The 25014-nt window shown below is 44.0% G+C and overlaps 2 protein-coding genes across 5 annotated transcripts in view; both read right to left on the bottom strand.

Annotated features, from left to right (window-relative positions):
• LOC127607715 (uncharacterized) overlaps positions 1 to 25014 on the bottom strand; it is a 256526-nt gene that overhangs the window by 155085 nt on the left and 76427 nt on the right. The window lies entirely within an intron of this gene.
• Positions 14108 to 25014, bottom strand: part of pcdh19 (protocadherin 19) — a 73141-nt gene continuing 62234 nt past the window's right edge. For all 4 annotated transcript variants that reach the window (XM_052073422.1, XM_052073431.1, XM_052073406.1 and 1 more), the window contains exon 5: positions 14108 to 16662. In XM_052073422.1, the coding sequence (XP_051929382.1) occupies positions 16097 to 16662 (566 nt within the window). In that variant the 3' untranslated portion in view covers positions 14108 to 16096. The remainder of the gene's footprint in view (positions 16663 to 25014) is intronic.

The following is a 25014-nucleotide window of genomic DNA, read 5'->3' as shown; positions in this document are numbered from 1 at the left end:
ATTCCATTGAATTTTCAGTGGGATGGTGTCTCAAATACTGAAATATTCAATAGCCGCAGCCTTACATTCAAAAAACCTTTGCTTCAGGTCCCTGGAATTAATCTGCAAAACGTTGCTCCGCAAAATTAGTAATTTGATCCTCAAATGAAGTTACCGATTAGCAAAATTGTTCCTCTAAGAGAAAACGTTATTTTGATCACTGGGCTTCAATTACACATGGAATTTTTCTATTCACTTATCAAGGTTAGATTTCCTAAACGTGACATATGCACGGTTTAATAGTTAAGATTATTCTTTTGGTCATCCGCCATTTTTAGCATTTGTGCAAGTGTACACTTTTAGTTAGAATCCTGTGCACGATTTGCTAAGCAAGGTTCCGAAACTTCGAAGATAATCTTCAGAGACTGTGCAGCTGAAGGGAATGTTCTGTTTGAGTACATATCTACTAGTGCTGCTTTTCTCTTCAACAAGAAGCAAAATAAGGGCGAAGTGGCCCTGAATGTGTATTCACTGATTTGCTTGGCTGAACAGCAGACTGCACAGCTCTCTCATTGACTCCCTGCGAGGAATTCAATTGAACACCTTGAATAGGCAGGACGACTGCTGATGAGGGCCAGCGACAGCCGAAGCTGTCATACAAAAAACAAAATAAAACAAAAAAAAACCTTGCCTTGTGATAACCTTGAGCTCATTATCATTCGCTGTTTTAGCGTCTGTATGTGTCATTGTACAGAGCTTTACTAGCTTTGTGGAGAAGCTTTTTTTTTTCTTTTATTACTCTGGCACAATATTTAATGGAATAATTTGAATTGCAATGAAATATATGAGTCATTTGAAATGTATTGTGCAAAAAGTCCAATTTCTATGTTTTTTTTTTAAAGTTTGGGACCATTTTACATTTAAATATTTGGCTATATACTGGCTTTGAGCTTGATTGTTTTGAGCTTTTATAGACAGTCTTTCTTTCAAATTGAAGTGCAATGTAACATTTGCTGTATGTGGGTTCACAATTGAAAGCTATAATTACTTTGTACGATGTGGCCCTGGACAAAAATGATCTTTGACACACCTGATCAAAACTTTAAGTGTTTTCTCAGCTAAAGATTTAATGTTTAAATGCCGCTGGAATTTGCTTTTGCACTGCACAACATGGTTTTCTTTACGTTGGACTCATGTTTGCAATTGTGTGATGCTGCGTCAACTGTTCACATTCACACAGTAGAGGCCAAGGCTGTTTCTTACAGGTACCGCCGCTTTATTTATTTATTTATTTGTTTATATTTATCACCCACTCCCACCCCACACAACCCTCGGCAAAAATTCCACTAGCCGCCGCTGATGAAGACTGTGCCTTAACAGACAACAATCTGATTCTTGGTAACATCAACATTTTCCAAGTGCATTGCTTCCCTGTCTTTTCTAGAGCAAAAGAAGCAAAGAGCATATACCTGCATCAGGGTGAATAAAATCAATGGTGGGTCCAATCATCACCAGTTCCATAATATACGCCCATGGTGAGATCCAGGGCTCCTGTTGACAACAAAACAGAGGATTTAAAAGGCGGCCACACTCCCTTATTTCTTCTTGCCATCAGCCCATTTATCCCCATGTGATTAGTGTGTGTGTGTGGTTGGGGGTGGGGTGGAGTGAGGGGTGGGGGTCATACGCCCCCATATCGGGCCTCCGAGGCTGAGGTCAGGCTAGTAGCCCTAGGGGGTCCCTGTGGGCTCTTCAGTCCCATCTCAGACAAAGCTGCTTTATGGTGCTGCGTTCTATCAGGGCATCACTAATGGTTATGATATGATCTGTCCAACATCACATCTAATTAAACACTGCTGAGGGAATGCTGAGGCAAAGGCTGCTGCTGCTCCACCATTCCAGTGAGGCCTTGGTGGCCCAGTGTGAATGAAGACTATTGTCTGAGTTACTCATTTCACTAGTGATCAAAGATCCTTTGTGGTCGCCACAAAAGGAAGTGGTCAGTAACCGGGACGGGCAGATATGTAGCTGTGGTTAGAAGATGGAGAGCGTAATCAGTCTTCTTGCTCATAGCTATGAGCAAGCCACTTCGCATTGTGACAAAGACTAACCTTTTCAATACAAAACAAAGGTCTGACAAAAGGCAATTCTTCTTGTGTGGAAAGTCTTTCCTCTCGCACAGCAAGAATCCATCCCCAAGAGTCTTCATAATTTCTACCAACTTTCTCCTAATAAGTCATCCTTAGTCATCCTTTCCAACACAGAGTGTAGCTACGCTGTGGGAGTACCAAAGTGTTGTAATCACTTACTGGTCCAAACTTGACTGGGACTCCGTATTGGAGATGTGCAGTTGAAGTGTGAGGAGTCACGCGTTTCTCTGGAGACAATTTGATTCCCATCCAGAAGGCATGATAATCGCTTTGCTTTCAAGGTGTGGAAATATGAAGAAAACTAAACCACGGTGTCTTTTGGGCTGTGGCGGATATTATTATCCCTGCTACAGCTTATGGAGGTTGCCGGTGAACTGGCTAGAGTAGATAGATCCAAAGTAGCTTGTTTTTGTGTTTTGTTTTGTTTTTTTACCACAAGAAAATCTGTTTTAGTGAGGTGGCTGGATAGCTTGTGTAGATAATGCAGGTTGCTGGGTAACAAGATTGATAACTAGTTTTGTATTCAATTTTCTTTGCTAGCAATACAATTGGCCGAGTTCTTTATTATTCCATTGGTCATTAGCTTCGATAGTTTGATGGATAGCTGTGTTTATGATTTTGTTCAATTTTTAGGAACTGTGTTTGGATTCCCAGAAGGATAGCTGACATTTTTGTATCTTATCACACCGGAAAATGACTTGTTTGTTTTTAAATGTGTTTATCAATCCATCCATTTATCAATTTTCTTATCTGTTTTATCCTCACAAGGGTTGCGGGGCAAACTGGAGCCTATCCCAGCTATCTCCAGGCAGTAGGCGCGGTGCACCCTGAACTGGTGTCAAGCCAATCGCAGAGCATGCAGAGACGAACAACCATTTACGCTCAAAATCACACTCAGGGACAATTTAGAATGTTTCATTATTACGTTCCATTGGATTAAAAAGGTTTCTGGCTTGCAAGCTATTTTTGATGCGCCAGTTCTTTTAAGTGTACTGTATCATCAGAATAAGTTCATTTGAAAGACATGTTCCAAAGATGCGTTCAACAAATCATTTATTTTTCTCTGAATTGTGTACTGTTCCAGTGGTAATTGAACAAATGTAAAGGACCAAATCTCAGATTTGCCTTTATTGTATTTTTAATTGGAAATCTTTTTGTGGATTTATGAGGGCTCTTAAATGATGAGCCTTTTCATATCGCAGCAAGATTGCAGTGGTATCTCCTTTCAAGTGCCGGGTGGGCTGTTATTCTGAGGTGAATCGGGTTGCTGGCTAATCGTTTAATGTGCAGTCCTGAAAGAGTCTTCAAAGAGATGGTTGATGTGCTTAAAAGTGGAAGAATCTCACATCCGCTGAAGATTTAGAGCTTGCCAGTAAATCTCCACTAATTAATACTCTTAAGTATTTTTGAGTGGTGTGTGTGTGATCGAGATATCGTATGGGCTGAAAGAACGATGAATTGGATGGATTTTGGGAAGAAAAACTTTTTACTATTCAAAACTGAGTATGGCCCCTCCATAAGCCGTCATCTTACCGTGGTGGAGGGGTTTGTGTGTCCCAGTGATTCTAGGAGCTAAGTTGTCTGGGGCTTTCTACACCCATGGAACCAGGGCAGGCTCAGCCCGAAGACGCAACGTTGGCCTACCCTCTCATGGGCTCACCACCTATGAGAGGGGCCAAAGGTCGACCGGGTGCAATGTGAGCTGGGCGGCAGTTAAAAGCAGGGACCTTGGCCGTCCGATCCTCGACTACAGAAGCTAGCTCTAGGGGCGTGGATTGTCACCTCACTTGCAGGGAAGGAGCTGGTGTGCGAGGCAGAGAAGTTCCGACTGGATACAGTCGGACTTGCCTCCACACACAGCCTGGGCTCTGGCACCAGTTCTCTTGAGTGGGGTTGGACTCCCACGGTGAGAGGCGTAGAGCAGGTGTGGGCAGACTTGTTGCCCCCTCCCCCCCCCCCCCCTCACCCGGGGCCTGTACATTGGAGTTCACACCGGTAGACAAGAGGGTTGCCTCCTTCCGCCTTCAGGTGTTGGGGCGGGCCCTGACTGTTGTTTATGCCTATGCACCCAAAAGCAACTCAGCGTACCCGCTCTTTTGTTGGATAGGAGTGTTGGAGAGTACTACTGTTGGGGTCTCCTTTGTTCTGCTGGGGGACTTCAATGCTCACATGGGCAATGAAGGGCGTGATTGGGAGGAACTGCTCCCCCGATCAGAACTCGAGTGGTGTTTTGTTTTTGGAATTCTGTGCTCAACGCGGATTGTCCATAATGAACACCTTGTTCAAACATAAGGGTGTCCATATGTGCACTTGGCACCAGGACACTCCTGGCCGCAGTTCAATGATTGACTTTGTGGATGTATCACCGGAATTGCGGCCACATGTTTTGGACACTCGGGTAAGAGTGGGGCAGAGCTGTCAACTGATCAACACCTGGTGGTGAGTTGGCTCCGATGGTGGGGGAAGTTGCCGGTCCGACCTGGCAGACCAAAACGCATTGTGAGTGTTTGTTGTGAGTATCTGGCAGAATCCCCTGTCAGAAGGAGCTTGAACTACCACCTCCGGCAGAGCTTTTCCCATGATCCCGGGGGACATGGGGAGATTGAGTCCAAGTGGACCATATTCCGCGCCTCTATTGTTGAGGTGTCCAACCTGAATTGTGACCGTAAGGTGGTTGGTGCCTATTGTGGCGGCAACCCCCGTACTCGCTGGCGGACACCAACAGTAAAGGATGCCGTCAAGCTGAAGAAGGAATCCTATCGGGCCTTTATGGCCCGTGGGACCCCAGAGGCAGCTAACGGCTACCGACTGGCTCAGCGAATGTAGCTTCAGCGGTCTCTGAGGCAAAAAGCTGGGTGTGGGAACAGTTCGGTGAGGCCTTTGAAGCCGACTTCTGGAGGAAATTCTGGTCCACCAGCCAATGTCTCAGGAGGGGGAAGCAGTGCACCATTACCACTGTGTACAGTGGGGATGGGGTGCTACGTACCTCAACTCGGGACGTTGTGAGTCGATGGGCAGAATACTTCGAAGACCTCCTCAACTCCACCAACACACCTTCCTTAAAGGAAGCAGAGTCTGGAGACTCTGAGGTTGGCTCACCTATGTCTGGGGTTACAGTCACGGATGTGGTTAAAAAGCATCTTGGTGGCAAGGCCCTTGGGGGTGGATGAGATCCGCCCGGAGTTCGACAAGGCCCTGGATGGTGTGGGGCTGTCTTGGTTGACACGCCTCTGCAACATCGCGTGGTCATCGGGGAGAGTGCCTCTGGATTCACAGGCTGGGGTGGTGGTCCATCTTTTTAAAAAGGGGAACCGGAGGTTGTGTTCCGAAGACAGAGGTATCACACTCCTCAGCCTCCCTGGTAATATTCAGGGGTGCTGGAGAGGAGAGTCCGTTGGGAAGTCGAGCCTCAGATTGAGGAGGAGCAGTGTGGGTTTCGTCCCGACCGTGGAACAGTGGACCACCCTTAGCAGGGTCCTCGAGAGTATAAGGGGAACTCGCCCAACCAGTCTTCATGTGCTTTGTGGACTTGGAGAAGGTGTTCTATCGTGTCCCTCGGGGAGTTCTGTGAAGGGTGCTTCAGGGGTATGGGGTACCAAACCCCCTGATACGGGCTGTTTGGTCCCTATACCATCGATGTCAGAGTTTGGTACGTATTGCCGGCAGTAAGTTGGAATCGTTTCCAGTGAGGGTTGGACTCCGCCAAGGCTGCTCTTTGTCGCCGATTCTGTTCATAACCTTATATTTACACATACATAATTTCTAGGCGCAGCCGAGGCGTTGAGGGGGTCCAGTTTGATGACCTCAGTATTGCATCTCTTCTTTTCGCAGATGATATGGTACTGTTGGCTCCTTCAAGCAGGACTCTCCAACTCTCACTGGAGCGTTTCACAGCCGAGTGTGAAGCGGTTGGGATAAAAATCAGCATGATTCTCAGTCGGAAAATGGTGGAGTGACCTCTGCGGGTCGGGAGGAGATCTTGCGTCAAGTGGAAGAGTTTAAGTACCGTATTTTCACGACTATAAGGCGCCATTAAAAGTCTTAAATTTTCTCCAAAATGGACAGGACGCCTTATGGTGTGGAGCGTCCTTTATATGCGCTGAGTTCCAAAATCTGACTGACAGCCGACACGCTGTTTATATAGAGAAAAGGCGGAAGTGACTGTGGCCAGGCATGCGGGAGAGAATTCGGCCAATCAGGGAAGGGTGGGCGTGTATATATACATATATGGAGAGGGAGAGAGAGAGAGAGAGGGAGAGGGAGAGAGAGAGGACAGGCAAGCTAGTCCGCCAATAGTGAAGGGTGGGCGTGTAAGTGGACGCCTCAAGCCAGTACCAACACTTGTATAGAGTGTGGCAATGTGCATTGTTGCAAAACAACTCCGGTTTTGGTTTCTAAGAACCCCTGAAAATAAATTCGACAAAAAGACACGCCTACGAAGCTCAGTTCAAACTTAAAGCCACCGGTTATGCTTTTGGCATGCGTGCCCATCTCACAGCAGCGGTGAAAAAAAACAAGTCAAGCAAATGAACTCTGAGCTTGCCGTTATTCCCGGAGGCTTGACTAAAGAACTCCAACCGCTGGACATTGGCATCAACCGGGCGTTCAAAGTAAAGATGCAAACGGCATGGGAACAATGGATGATCGGTGGCAAACACAAAGAGTGAGAGGCAGCGCTTGGCAAGTTACGCCACAATACGCAACAACGAGAGGGAACGCGGCGTTTTTGATGGATTACGGTACTTGCACAATTGTTCTATTCTTTTTACACACACACGCGCTGCCACCATGTTTCGCTCTGTTCTTTACTTTCAAATGTGGGAAAGCTTCACACGAGAGAAATGTTGACTTTGCTGTTGCTACTCCTTCTTTCCGCTCGGCAATGCGTAGCAACTCACACTAGCATGTGATGCATTCAATGACAACTGAGATGTGCAGTCCTCTGCTTCTGATACAGAGGATGAGGACTTTGATGGATTTCTGGGTGATGATTGATCGAAAAACGTGAGAACATTGTACGATGGCTAAATAAAATACACCCAAACTCAGTTCTGCTTTCGTTGCCTTTTTAAAAACGTGTTTTTATCTTATCTGTATGTCTTGGCATGCTACCGTATGCTTCAAGCTAACGTGTTAGAGTGCGCGCATGCATGCCATATGTTTAAGCTGGCGTATGTTTTACCACTGTAAAACTGCGGCCATTCGTACGATGCGTCCTGTGTATGTGTAAAATACAGAAATGTCACGCATTACTGAGACTGCGGCCATTAGTACGATGCGTCGAATAGTCATGAAAATACGGTATCTTGGGGTCTTGTTCAAGAGTAAGGGCAGGAGGGAGAAAGAGATCGACAAGGCGGATCAGTGCAGCATCTGCATTGATGCGGACTTTGTATCGGTCTGTCGTGGAGCATAGCCAAAAGGCGAAGCTCTCAATTTACCACGATAGTCGATCCACGTTCTAACCCTCACGTATGGTTACGAGCTATGGGTCGTGACTGAAAGAATGAGATCCCGGATACAAGCGGCCAAATTGAGTTTTCCCCTTCAGGTTGTCCGGTCTCTCCCTTAAGTGTCCTTTAGAAGTGGCTAGGGAGAGGAAAGTCTGGGCTTCCCTGCTAAACTGCTCCCCCCGTGACACAACAAGCGGTATAAAATGGATAGATGGAAAACAGAGTATCGCATGAATTAGAGTTTTCTTTGACTAATGGTACCAATGGTAGATAAGCAGTGCAACCTCTGTCAAGCATGCTGTTATTTAAATCTTCAGTAACCGGCCATCAGCACCAAAAACGTGTTTTCTGTCAGAAAGGAGCAGCTGTGAGGTATTTTGAAAGAATGAGGTCACCAATGAGGCAGAGATCAGTGGTTTGAGAAAGGGGAGGGTTTGGTTGAGTTTTTATTATGTGGGGTCTAATTCATAAGAACCTTCAATCTATTCTGTGTTGAAGGAATGGCTGGCTGCAGTAGGCTCCGCTTGTGCTTGTCCCGGTCATAAATAAATCACCCTAATTGTTCTCTGATTCCCCCTCTTAACACGTGATAATTGAAACATTCATAGGACGTTAATAGGATGTGTGTCCCGGTAACCTTTGATATAAATCTCACTGTAATGGGGGGAATATTCTCCATGACCATTGTGAAATAGGAGCGATTAAATGTGCAAGCACCGTTTTGCTGGGGCTCTGTAACATGAACGCTGTTACGTTCTGTCCGAAGCGATAACTATCGCTTCGTGCAGAACAATGAAATAAAGGTTGGATCCCCGGAGAACAGACAACGAAAAAATCTTGTCAACAAAAAAGTGTCTTTAATGACAAAAAAAAAACAGAAAGAGCCCGACAGGGAAAAACGGTAACACAAAACGCTGGTCAAATAAGGACCAGGAAATAACAAGAAGGGTACTATAACAGAAAACGCTCGCGGAAAACAACACGACGCGAGGAGGACCTGAATTTGGCGGAAATAAGAGCAATACAAACTCTAGGAGAAAAACGCGAATAACAAAGGTAACGGCCGCAAGGCAAAAAGGCAACTGGTCAATTGACAAAAGCGAGATCGAGCGCGGGAGCAATATGGCACGGCATGGAATTCTCCGGCAGTGAGTAAACTGCCGGAGTCTCCTAATAAAGGAAGCATCATCATCCCGAGATTAACAACAGGTGTGCAGTCGGGGAAAAGAAAGCCCGCCCCCTGCAGGCAGGCACGGAACGTGACAAACGCAGAGCTCCACCAAGGTGGAAAGACTGCAATGTGATTCAATAAATATAAAAAATACAGTACAATACATATTTTTTATATAGGGCTTTCACAACAGCTGCAGCCGTAGCAAAGTGCTTTGTAGAACATTTAACATAAAATAATAAAAATAATACAACAGAAAGCATAACTGAAAAATGCTAGAATTGCAACAACTCTTCTGTCATGCAAACACATTTTAAAGAATGTGAAATACTTTTACCAGTTTCTAAACAAATTCATAAATAGTGGAGAGCAGGTACAGAAAAAAAAGTGTCTTGATAAACGTGTCTCGGCAACAAAACAAAACAACTAAAATATTATTTAAGACACCGTGTTTAATTGTGTAAACCTTAGCCTTTTGGCCGACAGCATTTGCTTTCATAAAAGTATTTCGCATTTCATCATAATTTGTATTGGAAACAACTGAGAAGAAAAGCCCTGAGCAGTTTTCTGTTTCGATATATCAAGTGCCAACATTGGATTAGTTACGTTATGCTTTATAATTCTATTTGTTTTGGAGTGTGTCAAAGGTGTTTTTGTATTTTAACATTGTAATTTTTTTTAAAATTTCATTTTAGACCCTCCCCCCTACCTATTTTTTAATACTTAAAGGCCATGACACATGTTGACCCTAATGATTCCTAGGAACACATCCGTATTCTCCGTGTCACATGTATAAAATTGAAGAGGAGTCTCAAGGGAAGTTATGAAATTAAAAAAAGAAAAATAAATGCACAAAAGTTACCACACATGTAAGTAATTTTTTACCCGGAAGAGATGCGTGTCGAGCCAAATATCAAGTGTAATTGCTCAGTCAGACTGAACCATTTGCATATGATGCCAGGTGCAGTTTCCATTGAGAGCAAAATGGTTGAGTAATAATACACACATATTTTTGGTTTATTTCCCACCCCCTACTATAATTTCAAATCATCTTTTGCTTGACCACTCATTTGAAGTGGCCAATTGCAGATCGGCACAGATTTTCTTTTCAGTCATGTTTTACATTTAAAATGGGGTTTCAATATGTTTGCTCTGTTAAAGTTAAGTAGGTTTAAAAGGAAAAAAAAAATAATCCCAAATAAAATTTAAAAAAGCTGGCTCAAGCTATGCGATGTGAAACCGTCAAAAAAAAACAATACGGGTAGTTAGGGACCAATGGTACAACTTTATCGGCTCAAAGAAGACAAACAAACAAACAAACAAACAAACAAATAAATAAATAGATGTGGGCGGCCCGGTCCAGTAGTTAGTGCTTCAACCTCAAAGTGCAGAGGTACAATTCCAGCTCCGGCCTCCCTGTGTGGAGTTTGCATGTTCTCCCCGGGCCTGTGTGGGTTTTCTCCGTGTACTCCGGTTTCCTCCCACTTTCCATAAACATGCATGGCAGGCTGATTGAACTCTCGAGATTGTCACTAGGTGCGAGTGTGAGCGTGGATGGTTGTTTATCTCTGTGTGCCCTGCGATTGGCTGGCAACTGGTTCAGGGTGTCCCCCACCTACTGCCCGAAGACAGCTGGGATAGGCTCCAGCACCCCCTGCAACCCTTGTGAGGATAAGCAGATCGGAAAATGGATGGATGGATGGATAAATAGATGCTTTCAAAGTATTTTCAAAAATGCTTGCTTATGCTGTTGTTAGCTCATTAACAAAAATGGTCAGGTTATGCTGCTGATTTGAAGCCTTGTGACCATTTGTAGCACTAGCAACCTTCACCAGCTAAGCTAACAAGGTGAGCTACATGCTTCTGTTGCAATATTTCTTTCAGCCTACTGCCTTTGGATAACTGTAACACTACTTGAAAGATAGCGATCTTCAACAATGTTGGGCCTTCCAGGTTGTCAATCATCTGTTAGTTTACTATGTGTCAAGTTTAATCCCTTTTTTTCTGTCCATCCCTCCAATTTCTATAGCGTTAGTCCTTCTCACTTGGGAGGAAAGTGGAGTCCACATCTCCTGACTGTGAGACGAACATGCCAACTAATACCATTGGGCTACCCTCTGAAATGCCCACCCCCCCCAAAAAAACAAATAAAATTGATAACATTTCCTCCACTGGAAGCATCTTGTGTAGCTGACACACGAACAGTAACTAAAGGGGGGATAAATTCTGTGTGGCTAAGTTATTTTTCCAGCCAATGATAATGAGATTTTTTTATGCACATTTTGCCCTTTAGCAGGAGGAGCAGGCTATATATTAGTTTGTTCTCTCTACTTGGGAGTCTCAGCCCTCCACTGGTAATTCATTTGTGTGGTCAAATGTAGCCTACAACTTAGCTGGGAGAAACAAGATCCTCCTTATGGATTTAATGGCCGCGTTATGGCAAGAGGGCTTTCAGACCAGCTTTCATGTTGGCTCCACCAGAGGCTATATAGAGGCAATGGCAAATTAATTATAGAAATGAAGAGAGCCTCTTATCAGACAGGGCAGCTGCACGTTTCCTGTTGCTCATTCTCCTCCTGCGTCCACTCACTAGCACTGGAATCTGCTTCTTCGCATACACAGTACTAGCTGGTTCGCCGCCCTCTGGGCGGCTCATCAGCTAGTTCCTGCGGAAGGCTGGTAAGGTGGGCCTTCGGCCCACAAAAATGTTGTTGCTTGGTTCAACTTTTTGTTCATCTTCATTGCTTATCGCGAAAATAAAGAGATGTTTAGCTCTACTAAATAACTAACAATTTTATTGCAATGCTTGTGGGTAGACAACATTTTTTCGCTAAGATGCCCGCGCGATCGTAGTGAGCCACTGCCTGAGCGGCGCAGTGGCGGCGCAGTGGCGGCGCGCAGCGGCGCGGTGAAGTAGGTACGTTTTGAAAAGGGACAGACGGAAGGACAGACCGCGTGCGGGACGACGCGCAATATATATACATATATAGATATATACTTCATAGTTGCGCTGTGTGTGGGAGAGAGGTGAAACTTGGAGCGTTTATTGAGTGGGAGCATTATAGAAATGGTAGTAGACTCCTCCACCCTTCCACTCAAAGTCAACAAATAAATCAATAGTGTACAAGAGTCATTAATGACATCATACTGCTGGCTGAGTAGGAACATCAGACTCAACACAACACAGGCCTCATCAATTAGTTTGTTGTTTAGTCTCAGAAATGGCACCTTGTGACCTACTTTGGGAAATAAAAAGAACAATTCCCACCAGAAATAAACACACGCAAGCACTCGCCTCACTTGTTGGAACTTTCCCCCAAAGGTCCGCTAAGGAAATAATGGCAAATGGCAACAGCGAGTGCTGTGAATATTAATGGTGAATTGTGGAGTCAAGTGCCAACTCCAACTGTTAATTTCCATTTTATTATAGCAAAGAGAATGGCCTATTTTACCGCTGATTTCAAGGTGGCATAGGCGTTACACATTGTTAATAAATTGTACCAGGATGATGTTCATTTGGAAAGTAGATGCTAGAGCTTTCTTAAAATTAGTTTGATTTCAGCACTTGTTTAGAACCTGGAACCTGAATGAACAATATATGAAAACATTGATAAATAATTATTGCCTTACATTTAAGCTTTGAAAGATGAGACATTTGTTGTTCAAACTAGTTTGAACTGCTATGATGCAGGTCGTGCATACACACAACAACAAACACGCACCCACACACCCACCCACCCACACACACACACACACACACCCAGACACGAGCGTGCGGAGAGAGAGATACATACATACACCCCCCCCACACACACACACACATGCAGAGAGAGAGAGAGCGAGAGTGAGACACTGACTGGCGACCAGTTCAGTGTAGTGCGCCGTAGCTCTGACTTCAGAAAAGGGTTGCTGATGTGCTAAGCCTGTGCTGCATGTGTAAAAATACAAACAAATGGATTAGTAAAAGTATTGTGTTCGCCCTTATATTTGACCCTGTTTACCCACTTTGTCTTGGACCCAAGCTTTTAAAAAAAATAAAAAAATCAACAATGTTCTAAATTTTTGAAACTTACTCTAATTCCCCAAAAGAAGAACAGAAAGCAGACACGAACAAATGAGAGCTTTTTTTTTTTTTTTGCTTTGAGGGGCTACAAATCTGAAGAAAAGTAACATGAAAAGCGAGTTGAATATTTGTGTACATTTAGCTGTGAGTAAAGTGTAGGCCTACAGCAGAAGTGATTGCTCTAAGACTGCAAGGGAAGCTCAGCTTCCCCTAAAATGTCCAAAAATACTGTACATGTGTGTACGGACAATTATGTGGACATGTCATTGACTAAATATGCGCTACAACGCGCTCAACTTTTTTCCGAATAAGCTTGTTATTACTGGTTACGACGCGTCTGCTATCTCATTCATTCCCGCAGCTTCACTGTCCTTTAAACTGTGTGGACGCTGAGCGTCTACAGCGTGGACGCTGGGCATCTAGAGAGTAGTCCCAATGCATTGAAACGAGACGAGTCATTGGATAAATGCTGGTTTTGTCCTGCCCATCGGACGCTCAGCGTCTCTGGGAGTCTATGGAGAGTGGGCGTGTATCGGCGGGCCCGGATGCTCAGCTTTTCTGCATGATGATTGGATGATCTGTCTGAGCCTGAATCTCTTTTTGATTGACAGCGAAATGAGCCAATCACCGATCTCTTGCTTTAGGCATCATGGGAGCATTTTTCAATTCTCATTCTGTTCTGAGTTGGACTGGAGACTTCTTCTAATCACCTGAGCGACACTCGATTTGTTGAAAATGACTAGCGACAAATTAATCTTTTATTTCTGTTGGGTTTTATTGTAGTTGTTGTAGTTGTAAGACACTAGTTAAGTCTGGAAAAGACGCCTTGTTGGTATAACAGGGTCACAGAAAATTTTCTTGAAAAGGAACGGAGAATAGAATCCACTAATAAATAAACGGACACGTTTTATGATGTAGGCCAAATTTGAGCTTCCCCTCCTTGACAGACCAGCATTCACCACTGGCCTACAGTAGGTCCAGTGTTATTAAGATGCTTGAACCACAACACAAAGACACCAACATATTTCCGACTTGTCAACATAGCTTCTTGATCATCCTCACGATTTTATCACAGTTTGCTGGTGAAGCAGAATTCATGCACTGCTCTCGTAACACCACCAAATTTGACTGAAAGATTCTTCCATGATCAGCTCCCTTGATGTACACTAAATCAAAAGTGTTGCCAAGCCAAAATCCTCACTTGGTGACTTGACGCTCAGACATTGTTTCCTAATGATCAAGTGCGGTTTGGGACTTATTTGTGCAAGAAAGATCAGGCAAAGAAGCAGAGCACATTTAATAGTTTAATTATAAGCTGCTGTATACATTCAGTGATTATTCTGATGTTCATTTTGCCAGAAGCCAAGGGTGAGACCAGCAAAACATTCAGTTACAAGATCTAGATTTTTTTTTTTGTATGCAGTCTGTCCACTTTCATTCACATGATCCACATTGTACATAGTTTACTGCAAAGCAACATAAAACAACATTGCTGATGTGCCTCAGATCTTTGTCTGCTTGCTGCTTGTAGGGGCTCGGGGTCCTGTCTTATACGATTGTGATCAAAACCTAGTGTCAGATCAATAGATGTGTGACAAAGGTGCTGGGTGAGCCCAAACTCTCAGTGAAAGATTTGTGTAGCTGAAACATTTTTGGGCCAGTATAATGCCAGGTGGAACCCCGATTATCAGCTTGCCTTTGAAATTACACATCTTTAGTTCGCATTGTGATTTTTTATTTTCTTGGTTTCTTTTTCTATCTCACTCTAATGCTCATTGGACGGACACACAAATGTTGGTGTTGAAATCTTTTAGGTAATTATTTTCTTTTTCTTTTTTTTCTTTTATTTATTTTTTTTTGTTTACATTTTTTTTAGTTGTCCACACTGAAACTTGATGGCACAAGAACTGACCAATAAGAAACTCTTTACAACAAGGTAGACCGCAAGTTAACAGTTGCCAGGAGAAACACAGTCAAAGAAAAATAATAATCCAAGTTCATTTTGAAAATTAAAAACAAACAAAAAACTGTTTCGATATAAAAAGCAAAAGACAAAAAAACAAAAGCAAGTTAAGTTCAAGTATAACTTACTCATAGAATTACTACACAGCATTAAATATTCTCATTATACATTTTTAAATTATCTATAAAATATATTTTGGCATGTGATTTTTTTTTCATTTTTATGTTTGTGTTACAAACGCTACTGTAACTTCAGTTGAACACCAATGTTTATGTGTATTTGTATTTTTTTTTAATCTTTTGAAACAAAACATTAAAGGGATTGTCACATAACAACAGGTTAAGAAAAATGATAATAGTAAACTCTATACAGAGTTCCACAGAGCAAGACAAGAGTGACGATCCCTTCTATCCTAGCCCCATAGTCAAAAGTCAGAAAAAAAGGTACAAGACTCCACGGAGCACAGGATCCTAACTTGTGCTCCGCTGGCTACAATCAAGGTTGGGTGTCGCATATGCGACGTCATACAACCGTGTGTGAACGAATGGCTGTCTGCTCCAATTCCAGTTTTTTTTTTTTTTTTTTCCCCGGAGATGCTCAGGCAGACAGCCACAGTTCACTTAACTCCATCTGTGACAGACTATAAAGAGTGTAAAGAGCTCACAGTCTGGTGCCGCTCGTAGATCCAGCGAAAGATCCTCGCAGTAGTCGGGGATTGGTGCAAACGAGTCGGATAGATCAGCATTTTACATCTCACCCGAATACATTTTGAGATATATCCTGTGTATCTTGTTTATTACACGAATAGAGCTCACTGTACAAAGGAACAAAGAGCAGATTTTGGCAGCTTGAAACAAACTGCGAAAACCAGAGAAGGCAAATATCGAATGGTGATACAAAAAGTCATCGAAAAGGCAGAACTGTACTCTGGTGTCAGCACCTCGGGTGTCGGGTGTCCAATGTGTCTCGCTTTGGCATGAGAGCTGGAGTGCTCCGCTTAGCCATGTCTGTGCAGTCAACAGTAACCCGCCTGTCCTCTTGCTGCTTATAGGAAAAACAAAACAGAAAAATAAAAAAGCGAACAAGGAGAAAAGACCGCGACTACAACAAAGCCACATCCACTACCTTGGCATGAGCACACGATTAGCTGCAGCACACTCTTGAATATTGCTTACTGCAAATGGGTGTGCTTGTTCAAGTCCCACGGCTGGACTCTGTTTGTGTGTACGCGCAGCTATTGCAGGATAGACTGTATATGTATATCTGGTATGTGAGTTTCACGCTGCATGAGCTGTTTGCGTGTGGCGGAGAAGCTCGTTAAAGCACAATGTCCTTCAAGCGCTTGCTGCTGGGGGACTCTTTGTCACGGCCGTCGTGCAGAAGCGTATTGAACTCCCGCACGGAGGGCTCACTGTCTTTGCCCTCCGGTTGCCGGAGCAGACTGTGGTTGGCAATGCGCTCTGCGTCGCGGCATTTCAGTGTGTTGTAGGCGGACGAGGGCTTGGACATAGGGCTTTTCAGGTGAGCAGGGGACGTGATGGGACTGGCCGCCTCTCGCCCGTTGCCAGCTTCGCGTACAGCACCGCCGTTGGCCTTGGGGCTGCACACCTGAGACTCGTGAGTCCGCTTCCCCTTTACGTCGGACCGCTCCACGTCCTCTGGCCCATCCTTGCCGAAGGTGGCAAAAGTCCTCTTAGTGGTGCCGTCCTCATAGTGGGGTACATCCACTGTGGTGGCCTCGATTGACAAAGCGATGACGTTGCGGGAATGCTCGGGCGATTTGACGCGTGCAGGCAGGGGGACGCGAGGCATCCAACAGCGGTCGGAGTGTCCAAGGATGCGACACTCGTCTTGGCAGTGGAAGCCTTCAGCAGGCTCTCCAGCTGGAGACACACAGGAGAATTGATTGTTATAGAATGTTAACGGCTTAGGTAAATAACCAAAGGAAACAAGACTGTAATTTAGAAATGATTGTGTGTGTGTGTGTGTGTGTGTGTGTGTGTGTGTGTGTGTGTGTGTGTGTGTGTGTGTGTGTGTGTGTGTGTGTGTGTGTGTGTGTGTGCGTGTGTGTGTTTTTAATCTTGCTGTTATGTTGTACTTCCTCTAGAATGCCATTACATTTCATGAATATAACAAAAACGCGATGCAGTTTCAAAACTGATGAAGGTGTATCATTTTCATATTAAGTGATAAAACTATACTCCGCTATAATTTTTTTGGAACAAATTATGCAAAATATCTTGTTCAGTCACGCCCCCCATTTTCCCCCCTAACAACAATACCGTAGTTTAGCGCAAGGAAAATCCAAAATGCACTTTAGGAATGGGATATTCCAAGTGCTGCAATTTTCCATGCCACAGCTGTCAAATCATACAATCTTTTAATTATCAACTATGTACTTGTTCATCCAAATCATTTTCAAGTAACTGAAACCATGAGTCGTTCAATCAGGATGGTGTCGTAGTTGGCCACTGTCTGGAAGAGCTCTTCAAGAGCTCTGCTTTTTTGGGTTTTGTTTTGTCATATTAAGGTGAGAGTCGGCGCTTGGAATTGGATTTACTGTACATGGGACAGGAGAAGTGAACCAATCTCCTTTTTGTCTCAAATGGACACTATACTGTAGCTTTCTTGTTTACTTTCAAACTTAACATGTAGAAGACGTGTGCACAAAGCATGATGCTTCTGATCCACTGGAGACAGTACACTTTGATTTTCACCTTTCATCGATAACTGCTTCAAACAACAAGGTGTATGCTGGTATTTGGTTATCATTGCATGGCCGTCAATGTCTTATGTGTTTTGTTATATTACCGTTTGTTACCCACCTGATACCGGTTCTGGATCAGTACTTGCTGCTTAACCATTTCGTAGGAAATTTTTTGCCTTAAATATGCTAACACACACATAAACATAGCAGAAAGGCCCATCATTTGAAAATGCATCTTAATTTCTTGCAAATTCAAAGCTTTTTCAAATCATAAGCTACATTTCTTCTAAAGACTATCCATCCATCCATCCATTTTCTAATCTGCTATCTTCACAAGGGTCACGGGCGTGCTAGAGCCTATCAAAGCTGTTTCTGGGCGGTAGGCGGGAGGCATGCTGAAGTGGTTGCCAGCCCATTGCAGAAGACCGTGCATTATTTGTGCAAAGTTTACTACACAATGTGACAAAGAACCCATGCAAAATTGTTTCTAGTCCAGTATAATCTTTGACGACGTGATCCAAAATCTCTAACACACATCATAAAACCGGAACAAAAATACAATATTTTGCTACAAGGCACTATATTTTTTTTTTTTTTAAACGGGCACAAAGAAATAGTTGTTCATGATCCAAAACAGTGAGTTCAATAGTATGGTCACCACAAGACTATTTTCAAGAACATGGGCATTAATCTTAAAACCACGGAAGAAAAAAGATGGAGTGTAATAAATCTAAATTCTTGTCATAAAGAACTTCTTCCCACTTTAGGGCTCAATGTCAAAATCTGTTGAGGACTGCGACAACTGCTGATTAATGTCATATTTGCTTGTTTGAAGTTTAAAGGATGGGATACATCATTTTATTTTCAAGGGGTCCTCCTGTATGCTGTTAATCAACAGTCTTTCAACACTTTCGTGTAACTCTTTCTTCTTTTGCGGTGGCAACACGAGACCATCAGAGGCCGCTTGAAGCAGTGCGATCAGATATATCACAGAGACACCAGAGAGGTTCCGGTGTTGTCGCCCTGGTTCCTCCCTTTCTGTGCGCCTGTCATCTGGCACCAATTCATAAATATGTAATGATGTTTTACTCTGTAGTGAACATGAGATTTGTCTGCAGTCTGTATGGACGGACTTTCTCATCCTTTTCATCTTAAAAAAAGGGGAGGAATTTCAGAGTAGCTTTTCAGCGCAAAGGTGTCATGCTATCCCGCCGTCTACAGATTAAATGACCTCTTAGGAGTGATGACAGAATGTTGGCCGCAGCATGCCTTTTCAAAATAATTGAGCCCTATAATAGATGACAATAATCTCCAGTGGGCTGCATTTCGCCCTCGTGCCACACAGGTATGCGCTGACACATTTCCGCGCTCCAATCTGCTCATTGAGCATGAGACAACCTCCATTTCAGGAGGCCCAAGGTGACAAGGCAGGATCTTAGAGTGTGTGTGTGTGTGTGTGTGTGTGTGTGTGTGTGTGTGTGTGTGTGTGGTGGTGGTGGTGGGGGGGGGGGGTTGTTTGCAATTAACCCAAATGCATTCACTTTCATCTGACAATCACCGCCTGACAGATCATCAAATTAAATTCATTAATGATCAGTTTTTCTTCCTTTGTTCCTTGCACCTCAGCAGAGGCTCTGGGATTGATAACTGAAGATTGGAGATGTCACTGTGACAGTTTGCAGTTTCACACTTACATTACTGTCCAATCAAACTGACAACACGGGAATGTGCAAGCAAATCCTATATAAGTAGAAATGTCACTTCTGGAGTGACTGAGTTACCGATAAAACCAGACTAGCACTTAGAAAGACCATGAGTGACCATTGTCCAAAAGATGATGTATTGAGATTGTGTCACCTCCATATCCGCAATGCACCAGGAATAATGTAATACTCACCACAAGCGGGAAAAAAAGTACAGAATGAGAAAATTAAATACATTTTTCACAACTTGCACTCTTAACATTTGCATGGATGCTGATTGGGGCTGCTGCATTGGTGGCAATCAGGGTGACGAAGATGGGGTTGTTGTTTCGCGACGAGGGATCCAATCAGAACATAAAAATGTAATCACAGCCAAAAGTCTCTCCAGTGTTGCTTGAGCTACAATAGCGGTTGATTCCTAAAGCCTTGATCAGACAGTTCCTTTAATTGGCTATCTGTCTCAAAAAAGCGATCCTACTCCTTGGAGGGAGGTTTTGTTGGATGATTAGCACTTTGTCTATTGGCAAGACCAGTCAGTCAACCACGAGGCTGTTGTTAAGGTCTTAAACAAATAGTGGTGCGAGCTAAAGTAGAATTAACCCTGGTTATCTAAACTGGTTGTTGTCAGGTTGTTTGGGCAGGGGCTGGTATGCCATGTTTAGATACACTTAATGAACTGGAGAGTTGTCTTTCTTAATGCAAGGTTCTTGATCTTGTCTTAGGTTCAGGGTGACCTGAAATGCAGAGTAAACTGAAAGAAATTCTTCTCCAATGTTGCCGCTGCAGGGAAAAGGCATCTGTATGACCGTCCTGTGTCTACTGTTTTTGACCGCATTCAAATAGTAGGGGGTGGGTGGCATGAATGTGAAATGACATGCTGATATAGCCAAATTAGAGTGTCATTTGAAAAAGTCAAAAATGTTAGAAACACGTGCGGGAATATTCATTGATTCCCCCAAAACCTGTGACATTACACCCAGTTCCACTGTTTTATCCAATTCAAGGTCTACCTTTAATTATGAGAAATGTCTTTAGAAAACTAGTCTCCTGTGACATGGTTGACAAAGTAAATCTCTCAGCTGCTAAAAGATTTGCAAGCTTCTTGGTAATTAATGCTGCCTCCGCCGGCAACTTTGGCTTTTTTCAACAGCCTGAAGCATTTTCAAAAGCATGAAAAGCCTTTGGGGCACAAAGAGAAACATACAAGTTGGATGCTCCTTACTGAGCAGTGCATGCATTTACAATGAATGTTTTTTTTTTTAACCCTCACTCCCATGGTTCCTTTGGGGTCTATGGGAGAGCAACTGGGCTATAAATGGCATTGTGAAAGCCAAGTGCTATTAACGCTCACACATCCTGTCTCTGCATGGAGCTTCATAAAACACAGATGTTGTCCTAAAGAGCCGTGACAAATTTGAAGAGGCAGAATTTAAATTAAAAAAAGTGACCTCTGACAAAGCACAATCTTCACCTTCTCTCACCAATCAATGTGCTTATCAGCGATGAATTTCAAGAGTCAAAGAGCGGTGCTCAACTTTGAAAGCCAACCGGTGTAAAAGCAGAGATGGTGAAGGCAGCTCCTGCTTTTGAGAAATCAGATGCCCAATCAGCTACAAGTTCAAATTTGTTTGGAGACCACAAATCACAGCATTGGAAACTACAATAATTTCACAGAGACCTCTGATGGGAGCAAAGGGACTGTTGTCGAATGGCCACTTAATACTAAAGCACTCTTAATGCAAGTGCATATAGTAGGTCGCAGCACTCTATTTAAAGTATGGCATCAAACTTTGAAAGAACTATCACTCATTGAACCTATCACAATTCATTCTGGATGAAAGGCAAACTTCACACTGCAATGGTCATTAGCCAGTCAGGGGGCACATTAGGACAGAAGGCTTTTCACAGGCACAGTCACACCATCACTGAGAGGGAACTGAACATGTGGTGTTTTAACCAAAACCAGGTGAATGGACAACTTGCACCATCAGCAACACCAGAAGAACCAACTCAATGCAAATTGTAATTCTAGTTCTGGCCAAGCAGAAATGTTTACGTTGGCTTAGAAGAGTATCACATGAACATTCCCGAATTATTTCTTCCTCGTAGTTTGCCCCCATGCTCATTAAATTCTTAGCTTCCCTCTGTCTGATGAAGACGTCTTAACTTCCTGGCACAGAGATTTGAGGAATCCCTCAGCCCCAACAAGCTCATCGCTAAATTTGCAGTCGCCTTGTGCGGGCACATAATGATCCCCCCTTGTCATACAGCTGGAGGTGATGTTTGTGTGTGGCTAATGGAGAGAAGAGAGGGGGAAGACAAAAAAAAAAAACAAAATCAGCGAAAGACTAGAAATCCCCCCTGACGGGAACAGCATGGGGATGCGTTCACTGTCAGGAGGATCTCGTCAAACAAACTCCCAGAGCTTTTGCAAGTTATTTTACATCAACTTTGGCAAACACACTCGAAGATCTAGATCCGTGATGGCATCCTATAAAATACACCAAAGAGACGGGTGGTCATTCTGAGGGTCGAATTGAGATACTAACATTTTATTTTAAAAGAATCCACAAGGCAATTGGGTGATGCAGGAGGACACACTTTAGTCAGTCTGCTACCACAGCTTGATGAACCCAAAGGGAACCTGAAACAGCACTGCGGTGAGATAAATCATTTGATGGGGACGATGGCTGCCACATTGGGCTCCTTTTTGTCTTCCCCACTTTGCACTGACACTTTTGTTGTTGGCGCGGCGAGTGCCCGCATTGTGCTTGTCATATGAAAATACATGCTTCGCAACTGACAGGCAGACATGTTGATGCCACTGTGATGTCGGCGCTATGAAAGGGAATAATTAAGAGCAATTTACACCTCGATATCTTATACGTGGGGTGAGAACGAAGCGGCACTTTCCTTTGATACGCCACTTTTCTCTTCTGCCGTCGGGGCTTTTGAAATTAAACTCTGTCAAATCAAACTGCTTCGACAAATCTATCAGACCATTAGAAAATACAATTATTCGACAGAGGGAACAAAAAGCTCCCCTGTCAACATGTAATATCGGCTGCATTTAAATGGCACTTTTTCACAAACAACCTCTTCATCGACTGACAGCGGTCCAGGCGGCCGGTCAGGCTTTCCTGAAAGAGAAACCGAGTATCACGTAGCATTTAGCCACATTGAGAGCGAATGCATTTCTCAGCTTGCCTTCTTTAAATGTTTGAACTTTTTTGATTATGCTACGGAAAGCTTGATTTTGATTGTAAAAACAGAATCACTGAGATGAAAAATAATTTTGGTACATGTTCCTGAGCGGTCTACTGCATTGAGCTTTCAAACCACCACCCTTAAATTCCCAAGGATGATGGTGTCCATTAGTATTGAATTATAGCTGACACAAGTTGGTCAACACTTTGAAGTTAATGCTCAACTAGATATGGGATAATTACATTTACAGTTCTCAGTTTTCAAGTCAGCCTTTCAGGAATGAGCTAATACTTCAACTCAAATTGCACCCAACACAAGAAGGCCACGGTGGTGGAGTCAAGGGACAAATCTGTCCATGCCGCCCCTCTTTAATATTCTTACACATCCAAACGGTGGTGCACCTCATTTGAAGTGCACTAGGGGGCTAATACCATCATTACGTAATATAAATAGTATCAAACACATACTGAAAACTTGCCATATATTGCTAGATTGTTCACATGATTGTTAATGAGGTCTCGGAAGCCAGGTGTGTTATTGTTTTGCTGGGCGGGATGTGCAATGTATCTGGGCAGTTGTGAGAGTGAACCAGCTCTGCTTGGATTGGAAGGTTTCAGGTGGTTTAAGGTGGCTTCAAAGGTTTCAGTAAGACATATTTCATGGCACGAGTGAAGTACTTCCTAAGGTGCTTTTATTCAGTATACGTCATCAGGCGCCGACAGGTATGGCAGCCGTGGTCACACGCCCCCTCGTATTATCCCTGTTTTTGTCATTTTCGTTAGTTTTTGGCGACCCCGAGCGGCTTACTTACACGAGGGAAAAGTTGCTGCGCTGTACGGAGCATGGAAACGCCGCCGGAGGAGGGGGAAGCGAGCCGGTGTGCTCGTCAAGCTCCGGCAGCGCGGATTTCAAACCCCGCTCCCATCCATCCATCTTGCTAATCTACGATCTCTGCCAAACAAGAAGGATGAACTTCTTCTCCTCACAAAGTCCAACAAAACCTTTGGACGTTCTGCTGCGCTCTGCTTCATTGAAACCTGGCTCAGTGAACGCCACCCGAATTCCGCGCTACATCTACCCGGCTTCCGCCTTCTCCGTGCCGACCGCGACACGCAGCTATCAGGTAAATCGAAAGGTGGCGGGATTTGCTTCGATATCAACGAGGAATGGTGCACTGGTGGATGTCACGATGCTCGACGCACACTGCAGCCCTTACCTGGAGTCGCTGTCTTTAAACTGCAAGCCATTCTACTCGCCACGTGAGTTCACCTCCTTTTTACTAGTCGGTGTTTACATTGCGCCACAAGCTAACGCTAACACGGTGATACAAACGCTAGCCGAACAAGTAAACAAACTCGAACTAAAATACCCAGAGTCACCCCTGATCATTTTGGGCGATTTTAATAGAGCACATCTTAACCGTGAACTTCCCAGATATAAGCAGCACATCGACTGTTTTACCAGAGATGGCAACGTTCTAGACCACTGCTATACAACAATCAAAAATTCATACCGATCGGTCGCCTGTGCAGCATTGGGTCTTTCTGACCACAATTTAATCCACTTAATACCTATATACAGACAGAAACTCAAATGTGCTCAACTGCACAAACTAAAGCTAAACCGCTGTTGTTAAGACTGTGAAAAGATGGACAGATGAAGCAAAGCTAGCTCTACAAGAATGCTTAGACTGCACTGATTGGGGCGTCTTTGAAACTTCATTGGGCACACTGGATGAATACACAGGCAAACTCAGGCAACTCAGGACAGAGAAAGAGGACGCATTTAGAAGTGGAGATTGGACACTGTACAAACACGCCCGAAACCAATTGACAAAGGAAATTTACATCGCTCAGAGAGGCTGAAAAACCAGTTCTCTGCTAACGACTCTGCATCTGTGTGGAATGTCCTGAAAGCAATCACTAACTATAGAATGCCACCCCCCCCCCAAACAGTGAACAATAAGGGTCTTGCTAATGAACTAAACATGTTTTCTGCCGATTTGAAAAGGACACCCCCATTTCCCACAAACACCCACCTCTACCAGAAACTGCTCTATCTACCCCCACCCCCACCCTCTTTCTCCACTACAGATCCACGAACAGGACGTGAGACGGCTCTTCAAGCAGCAGAAGATCAAGAAAGCTGCGGGGCCGGACAAAGTCTCCCCCTCCTGCCTGAAAGTCTGCGCTGACCAACTGGCTCCGGTCTTCACACAAATCAGGGATCAACAGATCCCTGGAGCTGTGTGAGGTCCCATCCTGCTTCAAACAGTCTACCATCATCCCAGTTCCCAAGAAATCGTCAACATCGGAACTGAACGACTATAAGCCTGTCGCCCTGACGTCTGTGGTCATGAAGTCCTTTGAACGCCTTGTGCTGAACCACCTAAAGAACGTCACCGGACCCCTGCTGGACCCTCTTCAGTTTGCCTACCGGGCAAACAGATCTGTGGAAGACGCAGTGAACATAGGTCTGCACTACATCCTCGAGCACCTCGACAGCACAGGGACCTACGCAATAATTCTGTTTGTGGATTTCAGCTCTGCATTCAACACCATCATCGCGGAACTCCTCACTCCCAAACTTCTCCACCTCGGTGTGTCCCCTACAATCTG

The sequence above is a fragment of the Hippocampus zosterae genome, chromosome 1, assembly GCF_025434085.1.
Source record: "Hippocampus zosterae strain Florida chromosome 1, ASM2543408v3, whole genome shotgun sequence".
NCBI lineage: Eukaryota > Metazoa > Chordata > Actinopteri > Syngnathiformes > Syngnathidae > Hippocampus > Hippocampus zosterae.
The sequence above is the reverse complement of the archived record's forward strand: the minus strand, read 5'-3'. Positions and strand labels throughout refer to the sequence as shown.